This window comes from Acipenser ruthenus, chromosome 5, assembly GCF_902713425.1.
Source record: "Acipenser ruthenus chromosome 5, fAciRut3.2 maternal haplotype, whole genome shotgun sequence".
Lineage (NCBI taxonomy): Eukaryota > Metazoa > Chordata > Actinopteri > Acipenseriformes > Acipenseridae > Acipenser > Acipenser ruthenus.
Genome location: NC_081193.1, coordinates 1,112,810 through 1,133,221, shown reverse-complemented (window position 1 = coordinate 1,133,221; position 20,412 = coordinate 1,112,810). Strand labels below are relative to the sequence as shown.

The window sequence follows — 20,412 nt, the reverse complement described above, 5'->3', positions numbered from 1 at the left end:
GGCACTGGAAACGCGGGTCGAAACTGGAAAGCATAACATTCACTGTGTTTTTGGTAGAAGTAATTCATCAGATTGTATGCATGCTGGAAATATGGGTGTGGGTTCTGAATATCCTCTCACCCCAATTTGTTTTGAAAACAGAATACATCAGCCCTCACATCAGCAATCCCCCCCCCCCCCCCCCTCTCTCTCTCTCTCTCTCTCTCTCTCTCTCTCTCGCATTCTGCCGGCTCGCTGGTAGCTTCCCTTCCGAACACTCGTGGAATGCAGGTTCACACAAGAGCCTAGTCATAGTGCTTCCCTGGTGACTCTGAGGCATTACGCCAGACTGTCTGGGCTAATCATTTCAGACAGTCCATGGAAAACCACTTTGGTTAAGCCTGCTTCATCCTCTGTTCCACCAATGGAAAAAAAAGTGAACACTCAGAGGGTGTAGCTAGCAAACAAAAATACACCCCAGGCAGAGAGCCAGGCTGCTTTTAGAACTCAGCAGCACTGAAGACACTGAGTGTGTCTATCTGTAAAAATACACCCCAGCCAGAGCACCAGGCTGCTTTTAGAACTCAGCAGCACTGAAGACACTGAGTGTGTCTATCTGTAAAAATACACCCCAGCCAGAGCACCAGGCTGCTTTTAGAACTCAGCAGCACTGAAGACACTGAGTGTGTCTATCTGTAAAAATACACCCCAGCCAGAGCACCAGGCTGCTTTTAGAACTCAGCAGCACTGAAGACACTGAGTGTGTCTATCTGTAAAAATACACCCCAGCCAGAGCACCAGGCTGCTTTTAGAACTCAGCAGCACTGAAGACACTGAATGTGTCTATCTGTAAAAATACACCCCAGCCAGAGCACCAGGCTGCTTTTAGAACTCAGCAGCACTGAAGACACTGAGTGTGTCTATCTGTAAAAATACACCCCAGCCAGAGCACCAGGCTGCTTTTAGAACTCAGCAGCACTGAAGACACTGAGTGTGTCTATCTGTAAAAATACACCCCAGGCAGAGAGCCAGGCTGCTTTTAGAACTCAGCAGCACTGAAGACACTGAGTGTGTCTATCTGTAAAAATACACCCCAGCCAGAGCACCAGGCTGCTTTTAGAACTCAGCAGCACTGAAGACACTGAGTGTGTCTATCTGTAAAAATACACCCCAGCCAGAGCACCAGGCTGCTTTTAGAACTCAGCAGCACTGAAGACACTGAGTGTGTCTATCTGTAAAAATACACCCCAGCCAGAGCACCAGGCTGCTTTTAGAACTCAGCAGCACTGAAGACACTGAGTGTGTCTATCTGTAAAAATACACCCCAGCCAGAGCACCAGGCTGCTTTTAGAACTCAGCAGCACTGAAGACACTGAATGTGTCTATCTGTAAAAATACACCCCAGCCAGAGCACCAGGCTGCTTTTAGAACTCAGCAGCACTGAAGACACTGAGTGTGTCTATCTGTAAAAATACACCCCAGCCAGAGCACCAGGCTGCTTTTAGAACTCAGCAGCACTGAAGACACTGAGTGTGTCTATCTGTAAAAATACACCCCAGGCAGAGAGCCAGGCTGCTTTTAGAACTCAGCAGCACTGAAGACACTGAGTGTGTCTATCTGTAAAAATACACCCCAGCCAGAGCACCAGGCTGCTTTTAGAACTCAGCAGCACTGAAGACACTGAGTGTGTCTATCTGTAAAAATACACCCCAGCCAGAGCACCAGGCTGCTTTTAGAACTCAGCAGCACTGAAGACACTGAGTGTGTCTATCTGTAAAAATACACCCCAGCCAGAGCACCAGGCTGCTTTTAGAACTCAGCAGCACTGAAGACACTGAATGTGTCTATCTGTAAAAATACACCCCAGCCAGAGCACCAGGCTGCTTTTAGAACTCAGCAGCACTGAAGACACTGAGTGTGTCTATCTGTAAAAATACACCCCAGGCAGAGAGCCAGGCTGCTTTTAGAACTCAGCAGCACTGAAGACACTGAGTGTGTCTATCTGTAAAAATACACCCCAGCCAGAGCACCAGGCTGCTTTTAGAACTCAGCAGCACTGAAGACACTGAGTGTGTCTATCTGTAAAAATACACCCCAGGCAGAGAGCCAGGCTGCTTTTAGAACTCAGCAGCACTGAAGACACTGAGTGTGTCTATCTGTAAAAATACACCCCAGCCAGAGCACCAGGCTGCTTTTAGAACTCAGCAGCACTGAAGACACTGAGTGTGTCTATCTGTAAAAATACACCCCAGCCAGAGCACCAGGCTGCTTTTAGAACTCAGCAGCACTGAAGACACTGAGTGTGTCTATCTGTAAAAATACACCCCAGCCAGAGCACCAGGCTGCTTTTAGAACTCAGCAGCACTGAAGACACTGAATGTGTGAGGACCTTGTCTAAGGTTATCATGATAAGCCTTGTAGCTTCTTTCCCAAACTAGCTGTCTCATCCCCACACTAAAAAGACCAAGCATGTCATACCATTGACCCCCTTGTTCTCACATCCGCAGGACCTCCTTGTATATTTGATGTTGAATCCGGATGTGCATTCGTTTCTATATCTGCCCTTCAGTGTACATAAACAACAGTGCTATTGTTATGAATGTTGAACAAATCAAATCAAATCACTCCACTTCAACCAACCCAGTGTCTCAACATGACCCACAATCTGAGGCTCCTAATCATCAGTCCTTGATTACTCCTTTTTTCTGTCTACCAGAACACTACTTCAGTTGCAATGTCATGCAAACAAGTACAATGATCAGAAGTACTGCACAGTGGTGTGCTGAAACCATGTAGATCGCATATCCCTCGGCATTCGATTTTTGGTCAGATGTTAATCTGAGGGAATGCCCAGGTTTAAAAATAAATGTGGGTCAAGTGAAGTTGCTTTAAAAACATTCCCAAACCCATCAGCTTTCATTTAATCTGCTGTGTCAAGGAACTCGTGGAAAGCTAGTTAAGTGTGGTCTCTTTGTGAATCCTATTCCCAACAGAAAGCACAGTTAAGTAGAATTGAATAAAATAAAGGGCTGATGATCACGTCTCTTCTTTTGTTTGTTTGCTTTTGCAGATAAATTCCAGAGAGTTGGATTGCTGTATCAAGGAAGCAGAGTGCAGTTCTGAAGACCATGCAGATTAGTGGGATGCCAAATTATTGCAGAGTGCAGTTCTGAAGACCATGCAGATTAGTGGGATTCCAAACCTTTCCAGAGTTAACTGTTGAATTGGTAAGAGCGAAATTGGTACTGAACACAGAAATGCACATATCAATAATTACAATGCAGCACACCTACAGTTCTCAAACAGCTCTTTCCAAGCTGACATTGGTTGACTATAGATAACATGCCTTTCTTTTTTTTTTGTTTAATTTAGTGACCAATTATTATTTTTATTTGTTTTTTCCCCCTAATTTGGAATGTCCAATTATGTTTTTTCTCCTCACCGCAGCGAGTCCCCACACAGTACAGACGTTCTGAGGGCGTGTGAGCGTCCTCCGATCTCACAAGCCTAAAGCCAGAATCACTTTTACACCGAGCAATCCAGAGCAGAGGTGGGCGGGCTACCGATCCTGGAGAACAGAGACCAGCCCTGCCTCTTATCCACTCTGAATGTGCTCGGTGTCTGGCCAGTAGTGTTCGCTGTTGCGTGATGAGGAGAAGCAATGCCTGCCGGTTTCCCATCCCCTACCCCGGGAGCGTCAGAGCTAATGTGACGCCCCTTCGGAGTCCCAAACAAAGTTCGGCCTCTTTGCACAGCCCGGACGTGAAGTGCCGTTGTCCAAGTTGTGTGACTCACCCTGTGCTCCCAGCGACAGTGCTTTAGCTGGATGAGCCACTCGGGGACCCCTAACATGCCTTTCTTACCCCCTTCATGCGGAAGATATTGAAAATGGCGGAACAAAAACAAACAAAAACATTTGATGTAGTTTTGGACACATAATAAATACATTTTTCATTGAAAAATGCTTCAGTTTTTTCCCATTTTCTCTTGGCATTCCTTATATGAGGTCGCCATGCAATAAAGGTAACACACTATCTCTCAGCCTCTCTCTCAGTCCCCATATAAAGACTAGAAGAGAGTTTAATCCATCCTCATATGAGGTCGCCATGCATGAAAGGGTTATGGGAGTTGGAAATCACAGTGAGTGGAGGTATTTGTAGGTTTCTAATGGCAAGCACCTGTCTGTCATTCAAGTATTCTTCAGAGGTCAAGCACTTCTCTTTCTAATTCCAGCCATTTCCAGCCTTTCTGGGAGCAATTGCATGCCTTTGTCACACATAACATGCATGAAGACATAAAGAGACTGACTGTCCCGTCCTGATTTTCTGATTTAAGTAAAAGACATGGATGTTCAAGTCTTGAAGGGGGATTGTGGTATGAAACTGGCTTGTTTCCAGTTAAACAGTGTTTTGGTTTCCAATGTATTGAATAATTTGTTCAGTTAGTCGTTTAATTAAATTAAATGCCAAAAGGTGAAAACAAAAATAACCAGGATACATGTACAGTAATACAATATTTAAAAATAAAGATATACCTAGTTTATAAACGTTGGCTGACCACTGTAATTAGCTATCCATTTACATGCTCCATAGACAAAATGTAATTAACATATTTTTTTGTCTTTTTTTTCCCAGATTAAAATGGGGAACTCTGAAAGCCAATACAGCGTTCAGGGGTGTAAAAGCCATCGTCTCGTTATACCTGGCAAGCAGAAGCCTTGCTCCCTAAGAGTTCGAAGTGTTCATGCCAAAGATGAACAGTCTCGCTCTGCACACAGCTGGGGCCACGCTTCCAGTTACAAGACTCGAGCGCAGGCCAGAAGCTGCCTTTCACAGCACAAAAGCAGCCAGCCATACTCCACCCGCCACTACGACTACGTGACCAAGGGCAGTAAAAACAGTGCCAATGACAAGCCCAGAGACTGCAACCCCGGGAATAACTTCAGGTTTGTGTCTGAGAACGACTTCTTCTACGCTGGGTACGACGCACAGAGCAGCCACAGCACAGCCGCTGAGTGCAATGGCCATGTTGAAAATGAGAAGGAGTCCCTGTCGGACACAGTGGAAGACAAAAGCAGTCCAAAGGTGCTCATTAAAACATTGGGGAAGTTTGACGGTAGCCTGAGGGTGGAGTTCACCAACAGTAACAACAACAACACACTCCCTATTTACGACTGTGATGGACCGGTCCAACTGTTAAAATACTCCCCTACTCTCGAGTCAACACCCAATAGTTCAGGTATCTCAAGAAGGCAGAGCCCTAGCCCTGGAGACTCTGGGCTCAGAACCAGTAAGGGAAGCTCCTTCAGCTCTGAGAGTTCATGGTATGATGCTCCATGGGGGAATGACGCTGCTGATTTCAACGACATGGAGCACCCCGACTCCTCCAGCAGGACTGCAGACACAAGCCTGGGAGATGCAGCCCTACAGAACCAGCAGAGATTGTTTGAACAGCAGGCATCTCCTATATCCCTACAGGATCTCTATAGGGATGCAAGCATTGCATCCGCCTTTCCAGCAGAGAAGGGTCTTTCACCGGAGTCCCTGAATGCCCCGAGAAGTAAGAAGCGGGCATCGCTAGCCCCGGATGTGGAGGTGGTGTCTGACTCGGAGGGTCTGGGCAGCATGCAGTACTCCTCCTACACGCTGCCTTGTCGTAAGTCCAAGCCCGTTGTGGAGGGCAATGCCAAGAAAGACACCCTGAAGAGCAGAATGAGGCGCATCAGTGACTGGACTGGAAGCCTGACCAGGAAGAAGAGAAAGCTGCAGGTGAGACACCTACATATTCTCTTACTTTTCACCTTATTTAATATTGTCCTTTTCACACCTTAAAAAGCACACAAAAAAGATAAGAAGAATTTCTCTTCCAAGAAATGCATTTAAGAAAATAAATTATTATTATTATTATTATTATTATTATTATTATTATTATTATTATTATTATTATTATTCATTAAAGAACAGTATTTACCCCTAGAGAGCAGAGTCTAATTTTCAAGGGTGTCCAATAAATACGTTTTGGGGTTCCTATATTCAAACTGCAGAATTGGGGAAATGCTGAAGATGGTTAAGCAAAAGAAACAGGCAGAAGTATCATTCACCCACGTGTTTCTGTGATGAAAACTTCTGTGTTTTAGAAACAAAGACCAATGAGGCTAGACATGGTAGACATTGAATGCAAACTGATAAATGATTTGAGTATTGCATTAGCTGTAAAAGTCAGTAAAACTACAAGACATGTGAAATGTGTCCCTACTGCTCACACTTGGGACTTGGGTGAAGCATAGCCGGGTGTTTAAAATATGGCATATCTGCATAAAAAGTCTCTTTTGTGTTTTGTAGTTTGTAAAAACAATACTTGCTTTCTTTCGTATTGTTGTTTTTGCGGTACATCTCTGAAGTAAAGATATTTGTTTTCTGTCCTTGATAACAATGTCCTCATTTATTCAGGAGACTGAGGACTAACACCCGTCTAAAGACAGACCTGTGTGTGACTTCCCTGCGTTAAGCAGTATGGTGTATTTCATGTCTAGGGAGGGCCGTTTCTCTCTAGTCCCATGTGTGGGCAGTACGGACAGGTTTCACACTGCAGGGGACTTCATTTCTGGCATCTGCGGGTGCTTGGCAAACGCAAACTTAATTTCCCAGCTTGTTAGGGAGGCTAAAGAGGAAGTGATAAGTTGACAGCTTTTTGGCTGGAGTGGCCTAGCTTAATGCATACAGTGGTAGTGCGGCACATTGATGAAATAGAAACACTGACCCTGTACCGACCACATGCCCCAGCTGGACGAGGAGGACCACAGGGCTGTGAAACCACATTGACGATGCTGCACTAGACACCGAGGTGGAAGAAACCGGAAAAGGAGAGTTCTAACAGGGTGGGCACTGTTGATGATCCTACCATGAACAGGCAAGGGGACGTTTTTAGGACTGCTGTAATTGCCAGGGTAAGCAGGGAGGCTACTTTCCTTCACAATATGTTTCCCAAACGGAGGACGGGATTGGTTGTTTTTGGAGGGGCGGTGTTGGTTTAATAATAGTGGTAATAATAATAATAATGCTTTCTAGTCTTTCTTGTGTGATGCTCACGTTTCTATTCTTATTTCAGTTTGTGCCTTTGACACACCTCATGTGTGTGTTATTACTGGGTCATCCTTTTACAGTATGCACAGTGTGCTTTTGATTCAGCCAACAGGAAGTGTGCTATAATGCAGCGCTGTTGATATGTTTGTGTGGAGCTGGACAAGTGCTGCTCTGCCCTTCTTGTTTTAACCCTGATACTGACATTTTTTTTTTTTATTGTGGTGCATTTGTAAGCAGTTTTAACTTGAAACCGTCTGTATGAGTCACAGGTTGGTTGTCTTTGTGCATTAAGGAAGAGTGAATGTTATTTTTGTTGTCTGACTTGATCAAAGCTATTCTTTTGAAGTTGCTGGAGACACAGGGAAATGTTAATTGCTCTATCAGTTTTTAGATCTTGGTTCAGTTTCATAGCATTAATGAGATAATGGCATTGGAACGTTTGACGGAACATTTTAGATATCTGTAAAGTGCATTTAGTCTTATAATCCTGTCTAGTATTTCAGTAATGTGTTTATACCAAATTCAAACCCGTACTGTGCTGGTGTTGGTTTTGTTTGGTCTGACTAAATAAACAAAACTTGTTTCCAGGAACCGAAATATAAGGAGGCGAGTGAGTGCTTTGACAGTGGGATCGATGGCTTCACTACAGACACCAGCTCTCCCTCCCAGGTGTCCAGCTTGCTGTGGCCCCCCAGCGCAGGCCCCACCCTGCCGCTGCGCAGTGAGTCCAGCCACGCCCTTCACAGCGACGCCCTGCGGCAAAACATCTATGAGAACTTCATGAGGGAGCTGGAGACGGGGCGCTGCAGCAGCGAGACGGAGACGGAGACGAGCAGCGACTCTCTGGGCTCCCGGGAGCAGCTGGACCTGCTCTTTCAGAAGGAGCAGGGGGTGGTGCGCAAAGCCGGCTGGCTCTTCTTCAAGCCCCTCGTCACTCTGCACAAGGACAAGAAGCTGGAGCTGGCCCCGCGACGCAAGTGGAAGCAGTACTGGGTGACTCTGAAAGGTAAGCTTGCTTAAACAAGGGATGAGAATCAATGACCATTTTCACCCTGACTGCCTCCCAAACTCCCTCACTCATTCAGAACATTTTACAGTTTGTTTTTTAAAAAGAAAAATGTATATATACAAAACTTAATTTAAGAATATGTAGTAATATTAAAGTTACATTTTCTCAATGTCTTCAAGCAAAATAGTGTGCTCAGTGTGCTAAAAGTGTCTGCTGGGCTATAAGAATGTCTAATAGTGTACCTGCTGAGTGCCCTGGTAAATAGCTTTTATTACAGGAACCACTGCATTAGATTGCAAGGACATAATTAGGTGGAGTTAGGCTAGCAAAACGCAGGTAAAAAAGAAGTGTAACTTTTTACTTCCAATAGTTAGACAGAGAACTGTTTTAATCCAATATTTAGGATAAAATAGTGAAGCCCTGTGTTAAATTCTTTGGTAGGGTTCATAGACCCCACAAGTAATACAGGAAGAATGCAGAGCACTCTATCAGATTCGTACGGACTCTCTTTATTTATATATGTACTCTGAGCACACTCTTAAACTCAGGGGAGACGTTTAAGGAGGACAGAGATGTTTTAAACTCCTGTAAGTGGTTTTGTTTGTGCCCTGGGCGAGCTAAATGTCCAGACAACCTTTTAATAATCAAGAAAATCACACAGACTCATTTCATTTGAAGTTTTAACGAATCAGAGCAGTAGTGGTGCTCTTTCAGTTTATTAAATGCTTTAAAAAGTGGACTGGTTGGTTGCACAGACCACCGTAAATCCCAAGTAATAAGCAATCTGGGCGATCCAGTGCTTTACAGGTTTAACAGCATTAGTACTTCAATGCAGTAATACAAATATGGTTATTATATATTTAGCCCTTAGGCCAGCCATGCAAAAAGCTAAAACACCCACAGCTACGTTCTAGAGCATTGGATATATCACTCTCCACAGCTAAAATATAAATCCTATACCTTATAGCAATGCATCAACATAAACAAGATATTAAATTCAAATATATGCTTAAATAGACTAACTTCGACCAAAGAGCAATCTGTTTTTCACCCTAACCCTAACCCTAACCCTAACCCTCAGAGCATGGACCACATCAGCTTACAAGATCAAGTTGAATGGTATCGAATGGGGTCTAGCTCTGGGCTTATATAGGATTTTCCCTCCATTGAATACATTCGAAGTCCCAAGTAAATCTAGTCATCACATTGGCACATGATTTCATCGCACATAGTCAGGTGGACCAGAGTTCACAGAATCCTTACAATAATACAATACAATACAATGCAAGTTGATATGTGTAAAAAGAGATGCTGTTTTTAATATGTAACACTAGCTCTATTTGATTATATTAACGTGGGTCAAAAATATATGTCTCTCTTAGCCGCATATTATGTTATCTTTTCAGTGTGTTGTCAATGGGTTAGTTTAACTTCATATACAAATGTGTGTTAACAAAGTATGGGACAAAGACTGCCTTTGAATAAGCATACAGTGGTCAGTTCAGTTATTTTCATTTAAATTTTAAACTACAATGAACATGTTATCTATAACAGCCTTATCTAACTGTGCCATTCTTGGACTATGCCTGGCTTCTCTCTGTTTCCAAAAGTTGCCTGCTCAAGCAGGTTTTTAACACACCCTGTATTCTCTCCAAGACCATTGTAAGCCATTGTAAGCACTTCCCCAAATTCACCGCGTGAAGTCAGGTTTCTCCCAAAGAAAGTCGCTACTTATTTGATAAGAACTGATACTGGGCACAACTTCCCTAATTCGTGGAATGCTCGCTTCGACTGCCAGGTTTTCTTCTCATAGAAAGACCTTGGATTCAAAACTGTGGACTACAAGTAAATCTCACTTTGACTGCCAGAAAGAACCTTCCATATCTAGCATCGCTCTGCTTGCAAGCAGATAAGGGCAAGGCTATTTTTCTGTTGGTTTATTGTGTACTAAAATTATTGAATACAGTTTACATTTTATTTGTCTAATATTCCAACCTAACAGTTCCTGTTTTTTTGTTGCAGTAAAACCTTTATATAAACTAAACATTTATATTCTTTAATGTAATGGATATTGTAATGTCTAAAAGATTTTTTGTTTAGTTGGAGAAAGAAACTGAACTAATTCTTCAATTGATTCAATTAAACGCTCGCTCCTGCTTTTACAATCTATTTGTATTATAGTAGAGCCTTAAACAAGCAAAAACACTTAGTTTAAATAGTATGTTATGGTTAGATCAAAATACTTAAAATATATCATTTCTCTTCAGAGAGTTTTGTCACTCTTATTAGATCAGAATACTTTTTTATTTAAAACCTCTATGCTTAGTAACAACACAATCAAATAATATCAGTTAGGTCTTTTTAGTTGCAAATATTGTTCTGTCTAAAAAGGGTTACCTTTTTGTTTTTACTAATTTGCAATACCTAGCCTCCGTGTTTAGTTCCCCCAGATGTCTGCTTGTTTCAAGGTTACAGGCTTCCACGCGCAATAGTCTGACCGGCTTCCACGAGTGTATGTGCACTAATAACAAAGGCACATAGACAAGCTTTTTTTCTAACATTAACACTTGTTCAGTTTTCTTAGTTCAAATCTTTGTAACCTGTTCATAATTTGCTGCAATTATTTATGCTGGTTTTATATTCTTTAGAACACAGTACAATTATTACAATATTCTGACAGTGTCAGTTAGTATGGAACTTCTTTCGTTTTTAACTGTAATATGTTCTTTCAACAATAATAATGTTATTTGTATAACAGTTTAAATTTAAATGATTTTATAACATGCATTTCTAATTCAGCTACTTCAGTATAACAGTTGCTCCTAGAAATGGTAATATTATTTTACTGAATTAAGTCTGACCCCTTTTTTTCTTTTCATACAAAATCCAGTTGAAGCAGGTTTTATGACATCCTAGCCTTTTGCCAATTTTTGGTGTTGATTAATATGAGTAGCATTTTCTAATACTCCTACCTTCTGTTATCAGACAGTAATGAAAGTAAAATAACGAAAGAAACTGGCTACTTTTTCTCATAAAACTTGAATATGCTAACAAGGCCTTATGATAAAAGCCTGCCAAGTTTGACTCCTTCCAGCAAGTGCTTTCATAGACTGCACACCACAGCTAACCCTTATTTTCTACTGGTTGTACAGATGTATTTGAAAGGGGCATATACAGTATTACTACAATTATTGACAAAGAGTATATCATAGTATTTCGATCAGTACAGCTTAGTTTAAATCATCCAGTTCATGTCTAATAACTCAGCACGATCCCAACAGGATTTGAACTCTGTGCCAGGCTCAGCTCGGACTGGTTCTGTGAACACCACGACAGGCCTGTGCATCCAGCGTTTTACATCACAGGTGTGGGCAACCAGGGCCTTTACTTGATACCTGAAAAAACTTAAATCCTGTTAGCTGGGCTCCCATCTCTACATTCTCATTCCCATCATTTAGTGGGAAGACTTCAAATAAATGAAACTGTTTCTATCAAAGAGTCAGGCATCTCAGCCACATATACCCTTCACTCCAAAAAGGTGCTCGCACCTTGTGCAAGAAAAGACTGGTTTTAGGGTCACTTCGTGATAACTCACTTCTAACACAAAATCAGCAATATTGTTTTAAGGGTTTCAGTGTGCTACGTAACGCATTTGCTGGTAATGCTAGCAGGTGTACTACAGTACTGGATTCCATGTGTTTCTGCTGTTCTGTTTGATGAATATAGTAATGATAGAGGAATATTCTGCTTATTATATGTATAACTGATCATGTCTGCTGTTTATTTAGATAAATTATTCTCAACTTTTTTTTAGGGGAAACACATTTGCTTGTTTAGGAATTCCTTCCTGTATGGCATGCCCAGTAACCCTCGCTGCATGCTTCTCTCGTCATTCAGGCTGCACCCTGCTGTTTTATGAAACCTATAGGAAGAATTCCATGGAGCAAGACTTTTCCCCGCGCTACGCCCTCTTTGCTGAAGACAGCATAGTGCAGTCTGTTCCCGAGCACCCGAAGAAAGAGAACGTCTTCTGCCTTAGCAATACCTTCGGAGATGCCTACCTCTTTCAGGTTTTAAGTTTCTCTTTTGTTTGCTTCTCAGTACTTGCTGAAGCACTTGCTTTCCAGCCTAAAGTCACGCTTGACAATTGTATTCTAAGCAACTTTTGTTCACAGGATAACACATCCATTTCAACATGTACCACTGCATGTTCTAGTCAACATTGTTTCATATTGCAGTGGAGAATTAAAGTTGAGCTCTGAGAAGTGGGCCCCCACTAAGCCACTAGCACCACTTTTTACAGAGCATGTTTTTTCTTGTAGGTCCCCCATCCAAGTACAGGTCTGTCCTCACTGAAAGAGCATATTCCAATCTGATACGGCCTCTTGGAACGAAGAGTTTAGTTGATAATCTTGCATGCCTCCATCAGCTTTCCGAAAGCAAGAATAATATGACTCAGGGGCTGACATAGTTTGCCTGCTTCAAAATAGAAGTGTAGTCCAGTCCTTATGTCAACACCGATGTGTTTGACCCCTGTTTAGCAACACAACAAGTTACCCCTTGTTAAAGCAATTGAATTGTCTTTATTTTATTAACCGTCTCACTGATTCGATATAGCCGCGTGTCTGTTGAGTCACGCAGAAGATTTAGAACCAAATAAAAATAAAGATTGTAAACATTGTATGGGTTTTAGTTGCAAACTAAAGCATATACTTTTACTTTTTCTGTCTGGCAGGCTACAAGCCAAACAGACTTGGAAAACTGGGTGACTGCAATTCATTCCGCCAGCGCCTCCTTGTTTGCAAAGAAACAAGGAAAAGAGGAGACGGTGCGACTGCTGAGGAGCCAGACGAGGGGCCTTGTCCAGAAGATTGACATGGACAGCAAGATGAGAAAGATGGGAGAGCTGCAGCTCGCCACTGTGAGGGACCCAAAGAACAGGAAAGCCATTGAGAACCAGGTATGAAGCATGAGGAGAATGGAAAGCCATTGAGAACCAGGTATGAAGCATGAGGAGAATGGAAAGACATTGAGAACCAGGTATGAAGCATGAGGAGAATGGAAAGCCATTGAGAACCAGGTATGAAACATGAGGAGAATGGAAAGCCATTGCAAGCTAGTTATGAAGCATGAGGAGAATGGAAAGCCATTGCAAGCTAGCTATGAAGCATGAAGAGAATGGAAAGCCATTGAGAACCAGGTATGAAGCATGAGGAGAATGGAAAGCCATTGAGAACCAGGTATGAAGCATGAGGAGAATGGAAAGCCATTGAGAACCAGGTATGAAGCATGAGGAGAATGGAAAGCCATTGAGAACCGGGTATGAAGCATGAGGAGAATGGAAAGACATTGAGAACCAGGTATGAAACATGAGGAGAATGGAAAGACATTGAGAACCAGGTATGAAGCATGAGGAGAATGGAAAGCCATTGCAAGCTAGTTATGAAGCATGAGGAGAATGGAAAGCCATTGAGAACCAGGTATCTCCCTTTCATCGCAGTATCACTCCACATACTGTAGCACAGTGTAAATGTGTTTAATTGAGATCTATCATACCACACCTGAGTGTGTTTCAAGTACAGTAGTGGGATGTTGTTTTATTTATTTTTTTTTTTTTAAATTTAGTCGTCGCCAATTATTTTTACCCTGGTTTTCACCCCAATTTAGCATGCCCAATTATTATCTGTATCCCCGTCTCACCGCTCGCAACCCCCCCGCTGACTCGGGAAACGGAGGCTGGAACACGCGTCCTCCGAAACGTGCTCCTTCCAAGCCGTCATTTTTCGCACTGCAGATCCACAGCAATGCCACCAGACCTATAGTGCCGGAGGACAACACAGATCTGGCGGCTCCGCTGCAGAGCCACAGGCGCCCTATCGGCCACAGGGGTCGCTGATGCGCGGTGAGCCGTGGATTCCCTTGCCGACCTAAGCCCTCCCTACCCGGGCAGCGCTCAGCCAATTGTGCGCCGCCCCCTAGGAACTCTCGGTCACGGTCAGCTGTGACATAGCCTGGATTCGAACCTGCGATCTCCAGGCTATAGGGCACATCCTGCGAGGAGCGCCTTTACTGGATGTGCCACTCGGGAGCCCCGGGATGTTGTTAATAATAGCGGGGCTCATCCGTTTTTGACTTGTATGAGAATAAATGATTTGTTTGGAATTTTAATGTTTTAAATTGCTGTTGAGGTTAAACTCTTGGATTTGTTTGTGTAATGGGGATTTGTTACGTGTGTGGGTCGTCACTGGATAATAATGAGGCAGACACAGAGCAGTGGGTGTTGACACGCTGCACAGCCCTGACGCTAGGATAATAATGAGGCAGACACAGAGCAGTGGGTGTTGACATGCTGCACAGGCCCGAAGCTCGGGTACCAACAATGGTAATCCTAGTGCCGGATTTAATAAAGAAAACAAAACAAAGCTACAAATAAAAGTTTGCCACACAAGGCAAAGGGCTAGTCTCACTAAACGAGACGTCCCGCTCCAGGAACCTACTACGCTACAGTTACCCTCTCTATACTTGGTTGGGATCAACAACCCCTTAACTAACCTATTGCTGTTGCTCCTGAAGTCCCAGCCTCCCAGTGACTCCGGGTCGCTGTGCCAGTCCTGGCAGAGCAGCCTTCACAGGCACCGTCTTGCAGTTGAAAGGTTCCGTAGTAGTTTTCCTGCAGAGCGGACGCTCTCCTCCTGGATGTAAACAAAGCAAGCTTTCGCTCAGCCCACGGTTTTTGAACTATGTGCAACTTTCCCGGGCACGCCCCCAGCCAGAACTTGCAATCATCTCCTCGCCAGGGCGAGCCCGCTGCTCAACTGGTCACTTAGCAACGCGTCTCCTGTTGCGTGTCCCAGCTGCTCACCTAAAGGCACACATACACTCCCCGAACCAGAGACAGGACTCTCCCTCTCCCCACACTATTGTGATATCAATATACTGAATGAAACAGATGATTTTGAAAACCTCCTAGGCCCACTTCCCTTAGTGTGGCAAAAACTGAAAAATAGGGCCTCACTCAACTCAGCTGTACATGCTGAAAATGGATATGCATGTAAATTGGGATGACATTTCAGCTGGGCTATAATTCAATAGGTAAGACATCCTGCCCTTGAGTCTTAGTGTTTAATTTAACACTGTTTCTCATTGATTTCAGAAAAATTGTAGGAGTACTCTCCACTCCTACATTTCTTTTTACAGTACCCTTAAGGTAATTCTTCTTAAATTCCATACCTTAAATTGCAGTTGATTAGTATAAAACACATAGGAAGAAAAACAGTGCAGTTTAAAAGCTCATGAATGTGTTAAAACGTTTGTAAAACTCAAGTCACTAATAACAACATTGACTATTTCTCGTATTACATTCAAATTCCCTTCTGGCTGCGGACTTTCTGATTTTGGTGGAACTGTATTAATATTTAGCAACCCTCTATATATACAAACGCCATGATTGTTTTGTTAGTAAGGCTATTAAAAACAAAACAACCATATGTTGTGTTTTTTCTATTGACTAAAGCAGCGTTTCATATTGGGTCTCTACATCAGTTGTTTAGCAGTCAGCTAGAGTAGCATTAGTGTACCTGTGTCACCAGCGTGCAGTGTATAAACTTTCCAAGTGTAAGTCTGCTACATCTCCCAGAACAGAGTCTAGTCAGCCCTAGGAGTGTGTGACCAGGAGGCACACTGTCACCACATGATGCGAGGCGAAGGTTTGTTGGTCAAAAGCCTTCTTGAAATTAAAAGGCAGGAATTTGCCTTCAGGAGACAACTAAGAGAAACTGAGGATTATGCTAAAAGGTGATGGGCTTTAATGCCCTTCCTGTTTGCCCCTGAAGCAGGCTCTGCCCCTTCTCTCCATTTCACATGATTTGTATTATTATTTTTAATAATGAGTAATTGCACATCTTTGTAGACAATGCAGGCCTTCGCTGGAGAGCAAAGAAGCCTCCTCCTGTCCATGTTGAGAGATGAAACGCTTTTACTCCTCCTGTCCATGTTGAGAGATGAAACGCTTTCACTCCTCCTGTCCATGTTGAGATGAAACGCTTTCACACCACCTCCTCCTCCTGTCCATGTTGAGAGATGAAACGCTTTCACTCCTCCTGTCCATGTTGAGAGATGAAACGCTTTCACTCCTCCTCCTGTCCATGTTGAGATGAAACGCTTTCACACCCCCTCCTCCTCCTGTCCATCTTGAGAGATGAAATGCTTTCACACCCCTCCTCCTCCTGTCCATATTGAGAGATGAAATGCTTTCACTCCTCCTGTCCATGTTGAGAGATGAAACACTTTCACTCCTCCTCCTGTCCATGTTGAGATGAAACGCTTTCACCCTCCCCTCCTCCTGCCCATGTTGAGAGATGAAATGCTTTCACTCCTCCTGTCCATGTTGAGAGATGAAATGCTTTCACTCCTCCTGTCCATGTTGAGAGATGAAACACTTTCACCCCCCTCCTCCTCCTGTCCATGTTGAGAGATGAAATGCTTTCACTCCTCCTGTCCATGTTGAGAGATGAAATGCTTTCACTCCTCCTGTCCATGTTGAGAGATGAAACACTTTCACCCCCCTCCTCCTCCTGTCCATGTTGAGAGATGAAATGCTTTCACTCCTCCTGTCCATGTTGAGAGATGAAACACTTTCACCCCCCTCCTCCTCCTGTCCATGTTGAGAGATGAAATGCTTTCACTCCTCCTGTCCATGTTGAGAGATGAAACGCTTTCACCCTCCCCTCCTCCTGTCCATCTTGAGAGATGAAATGCTTTCACTCCTCCTGTCCATGTTGAGAGATGAAACACTTTCACCCCCTCCTCCTCCTGTCCATGTTGAGAGATGAAATGCTTTCACTCCTCCTGTCCATGTTGAGAGATGAAACACTTTCACCCCCCTCCTCCTCCTGTCCATGTTGAGAGATGAAATGCTTTCACTCCTCCTGTCCATGTTGAGAGATGAAACGCTTTCACCCTCCCCTCCTCCTGTCCATCTTGAGAGATGAAATGCTTTCACTCCTCCTGTCCATGTTGAGAGATGAAACGCTTTCACCCTCCCCTCCTCCTGTCCATGTTGAGAGATGAAATGCTTTCACACCCCCTCCTCCTGTCCATGTTGAGAGATGAAATGCTTTCACTCCTCCTGTCCATGTTGAGAGATGAAACGCTTTCACCCCCCTCCTCCTCCTGTCCATGTTGAGAGATGAAATGCTTTCACTCCTCCTGTCCATGTTGAGAGATGAAATGCTTTCACTCCTCCTGTCCATGTTGAGAGATGAAACACTTTCACCCCCCTCCTCCTCCTGTCCATGTTGAGAGATGAAATGCTTTCACTCCTCCTGTCCATGTTGAGAGATGAAACACTTTCACCCCCCTCCTCCTCCTGTCCATGTTGAGAGATGAAATGCTTTCACTCCTCCTGTCCATGTTGAGAGATGAAACGCTTTCACCCTCCCCTCCTCCTGTCCATCTTGAGAGATGAAACGCTTTCACTCCTCCTCCTGTCCATGTTGAGAGATGAAACACTTTCACCCCCCTCCTCCTCCTGTCCATGTTGAGAGATGAAATGCTTTCACTCCTCCTGTCCATGTTGAGAGATGAAACACTTTCACCCCCCTCCTCCTCCTGTCCATGTTGAGAGATGAAATGCTTTCACTCCTCCTGTCCATGTTGAGAGATGAAACGCTTTCACCCTCCCCTCCTCCTGTCCATCTTGAGAGATGAAATGCTTTCACTCCTCCTGTCCATGTTGAGAGATGAAACGCTTTCACCCTCCCCTCCTCCTGTCCATGTTGAGAGATGAAATGCTTTCACACCCCCTCCTCCTGTCCATGTTGAGAGATGAAATGCTTTCACTCCTCCTGTCCATGTTGAGAGATGAAACGCTTTCACCCTCCCCTCCTCCTGCCCATCTTGAGAGATGAAATGCTTTCACTCCTCCTGTCCATGTTGAGAGATGAAACGCTTTCACCCTCCCCTCCTCCTGTCCATGTTGAGAGATGAAATGCTTTCACACCCCCTCCTCCTCCTGTCCATATTGAGAGATGAAATGCTTTCACCCTCCTCCTCCTCCTGTCCATGTTGAGAGATGAAACGCTTTCACTCCTCCTGTCCATGTTGAGAGATGAAACACTTTCACCCCCCTCCTCCTCCTGTCCATGTTGAGAGATGAAACGCTTTCACTCCCCCTCCCCTCCTCCTGTCCATGTTGAGAGATGAAACACTTTCACCCTCCTCCTTCTCCTCCTGTCCATGTTGAGAGATGAAACGCTTTCACTCCTCCTCCTGTCCATGTTGAGAGATGAAACGCTTTCACACCCCCTCCTCCTCCTGTCCATGTTGAGAGATGAAACGCTTTCACACCCCCTCCCCTCCTCCTGTCCATGTTGAGAGATGAAACACTTTCACCCTCCTCCTTCTCCTCCTGTCCATGTTGAGAGATGAAACGCTTTCACTCCTCCTCCTGTCCATGTTGAGAGATGAAACGCTTTCACTCCCCCTTCTCCCCCTGTCCATGTTGAGAGATGAAACGCTTTCACTCCCCCTTCTCCCCCTGTCCATGTTGAGAGATGAAACGCTTTCACTCCTCCTCCTGTCCATGTTGAGAGATGAAACACTTTCACCCCCCTCCTCCTCCTGTCCATGTTGAGAGATGAAATGCTTTCACTCCTCCTGTCCATGTTGAGAGATGAAACGCTTTCACCCTCCCCTCCTCCTGTCCATCTTGAGAGATGAAATGCTTTCACTCCTCCTGTCCATGTTGAGAGATGAAACGCTTTCACCCTCCCCTCCTCCTGTCCATGTTGAGAGATGAAATGCTTTCACACCCCCTCCTCCTGTCCATGTTGAGAGATGAAATGCTTTCACTCCTCCTGTCCATGTTGAGAGATGAAACGCTTTCACCCCCCTCCTCCTCCTGTCCATGTTGAGAGATGAAATGCTTTCACTCCTCCTGTCCATGTTGAGAGATGAAATGCTTTCACTCCTCCTGTCCATGTTGAGAGATGAAACACTTTCACCCCCCTCCTCCTCCTGTCCATGTTGAGAGATGAAATGCTTTCACTCCTCCTGTCCATGTTGAGAGATGAAACACTTTCACCCCCCTCCTCCTCCTGTCCATGTTGAGAGATGAAATGCTTTCACTCCTCCTGTCCATGTTGAGAGATGAAACGCTTTCACCCTCCCCTCCTCCTGTCCATCTTGAGAGATGAAACGCTTTCACTCCTCCTCCTGTCCATGTTGAGAGATGAAACACTTTCACCCCCCTCCTCCTCCTGTCCATGTTGAGAGATGAAATGCTTTCACTCCTCCTGTCCATGTTGAGAGATGAAACACTTTCACCCCCCTCCTCCTCCTGTCCATGTTGAGAGATGAAATGCTTTCACTCCTCCTGTCCATGTTGAGAGATGAAACGCTTTCACCCTCCCCTCCTCCTGTCCATCTTGAGAGATGAAATGCTTTCACTCCTCCTGTCCATGTTGAGAGATGAAACGCTTTCACCCTCCCCTCCTCCTGTCCATGTTGAGAGATGAAATGCTTTCACACCCCCTCCTCCTGTCCATGTTGAGAGATGAAATGCTTTCACTCCTCCTGTCCATGTTGAGAGATGAAACGCTTTCACCCTCCCCTCCTCCTGCCCATCTTGAGAGATGAAATGCTTTCACTCCTCCTGTCCATGTTGAGAGATGAAACGCTTTCACCCTCCCCTCCTCCTGTCCATGTTGAGAGATGAAATGCTTTCACACCCCCTCCTCCTCCTGTCCATATTGAGAGATGAAATGCTTTCACCCTCCTCCTCCTCCTGTCCATGTTGAGAGATGAAACGCTTTCACTCCTCCTGTCCATGTTGAGAGATGAAACACTTTCACCCCCCTCCTCCTCCTGTCCATGTTGAGAGATGAAACGCTTTCACTCCCCCTCCCCTCCTCCTGTCCATGTTGAGAGATGAAACACTTTCACCATCCTCCTTCTCCTCCTGTCCATGTTGAGAGATGAAACGCTTTCACTCCTCCTCCTGTCCATGTTGAGAGATGAAACGCTTTCACACCCCCTCCTCCTCCTGTCCATGTTGAGAGATGAAACGCTTTCACACCCCCTCCCCTCCTCCTGTCCATGTTGAGAGATGAAACACTTTCACCCTCCTCCTTCTCCTCCTGTCCATGTTGAGAGATGAAACGCTTTCACTCCTCCTCCTGTCCATGTTGAGAGATGAAACGCTTTCACTCCCCCTTCTCCCCCTGTCCATGTTGAGAGATGAAACGCTTTCACTCCCCCTTCTCCCCCTGTCCATGTTGAGAGATGAAACATTTTGTGTGCGTGAAATCAGTAACACAAGGAGGTCTTTTTGAAGTGACCCCA

At 44.5% G+C, this 20,412-nt stretch overlaps 1 protein-coding gene across 3 annotated transcripts in view; it reads left to right on the top strand.

Moving 5' to 3' along the window:
• LOC117402918 (rho guanine nucleotide exchange factor TIAM2-like) overlaps positions 1-20,412 on the top strand; it is a 101,697-nt gene that overhangs the window by 29,350 nt on the left and 51,935 nt on the right. The window contains exons 2-6 of one of the 3 annotated variants that reach the window (XM_059023487.1): positions 3,050-3,206; positions 4,614-5,747; positions 7,650-8,067; positions 11,968-12,140; positions 12,806-13,030. In XM_059023487.1, coding sequence (XP_058879470.1) covers positions 4,620-5,747; positions 7,650-8,067; positions 11,968-12,140; positions 12,806-13,030 — 1,944 coding nt within the window. In that variant the 5' untranslated portion in view covers positions 3,050-3,206; positions 4,614-4,619. Of the gene's footprint in view, positions 1-3,049; positions 3,207-4,613; positions 5,748-6,780; positions 6,926-7,649; positions 8,068-11,967; positions 12,141-12,805; positions 13,031-13,536; positions 13,551-20,412 lie in introns of those variants that run through there. The other 2 variants (XM_059023488.1, XM_059023490.1) reach the window with 2 other exon arrangements.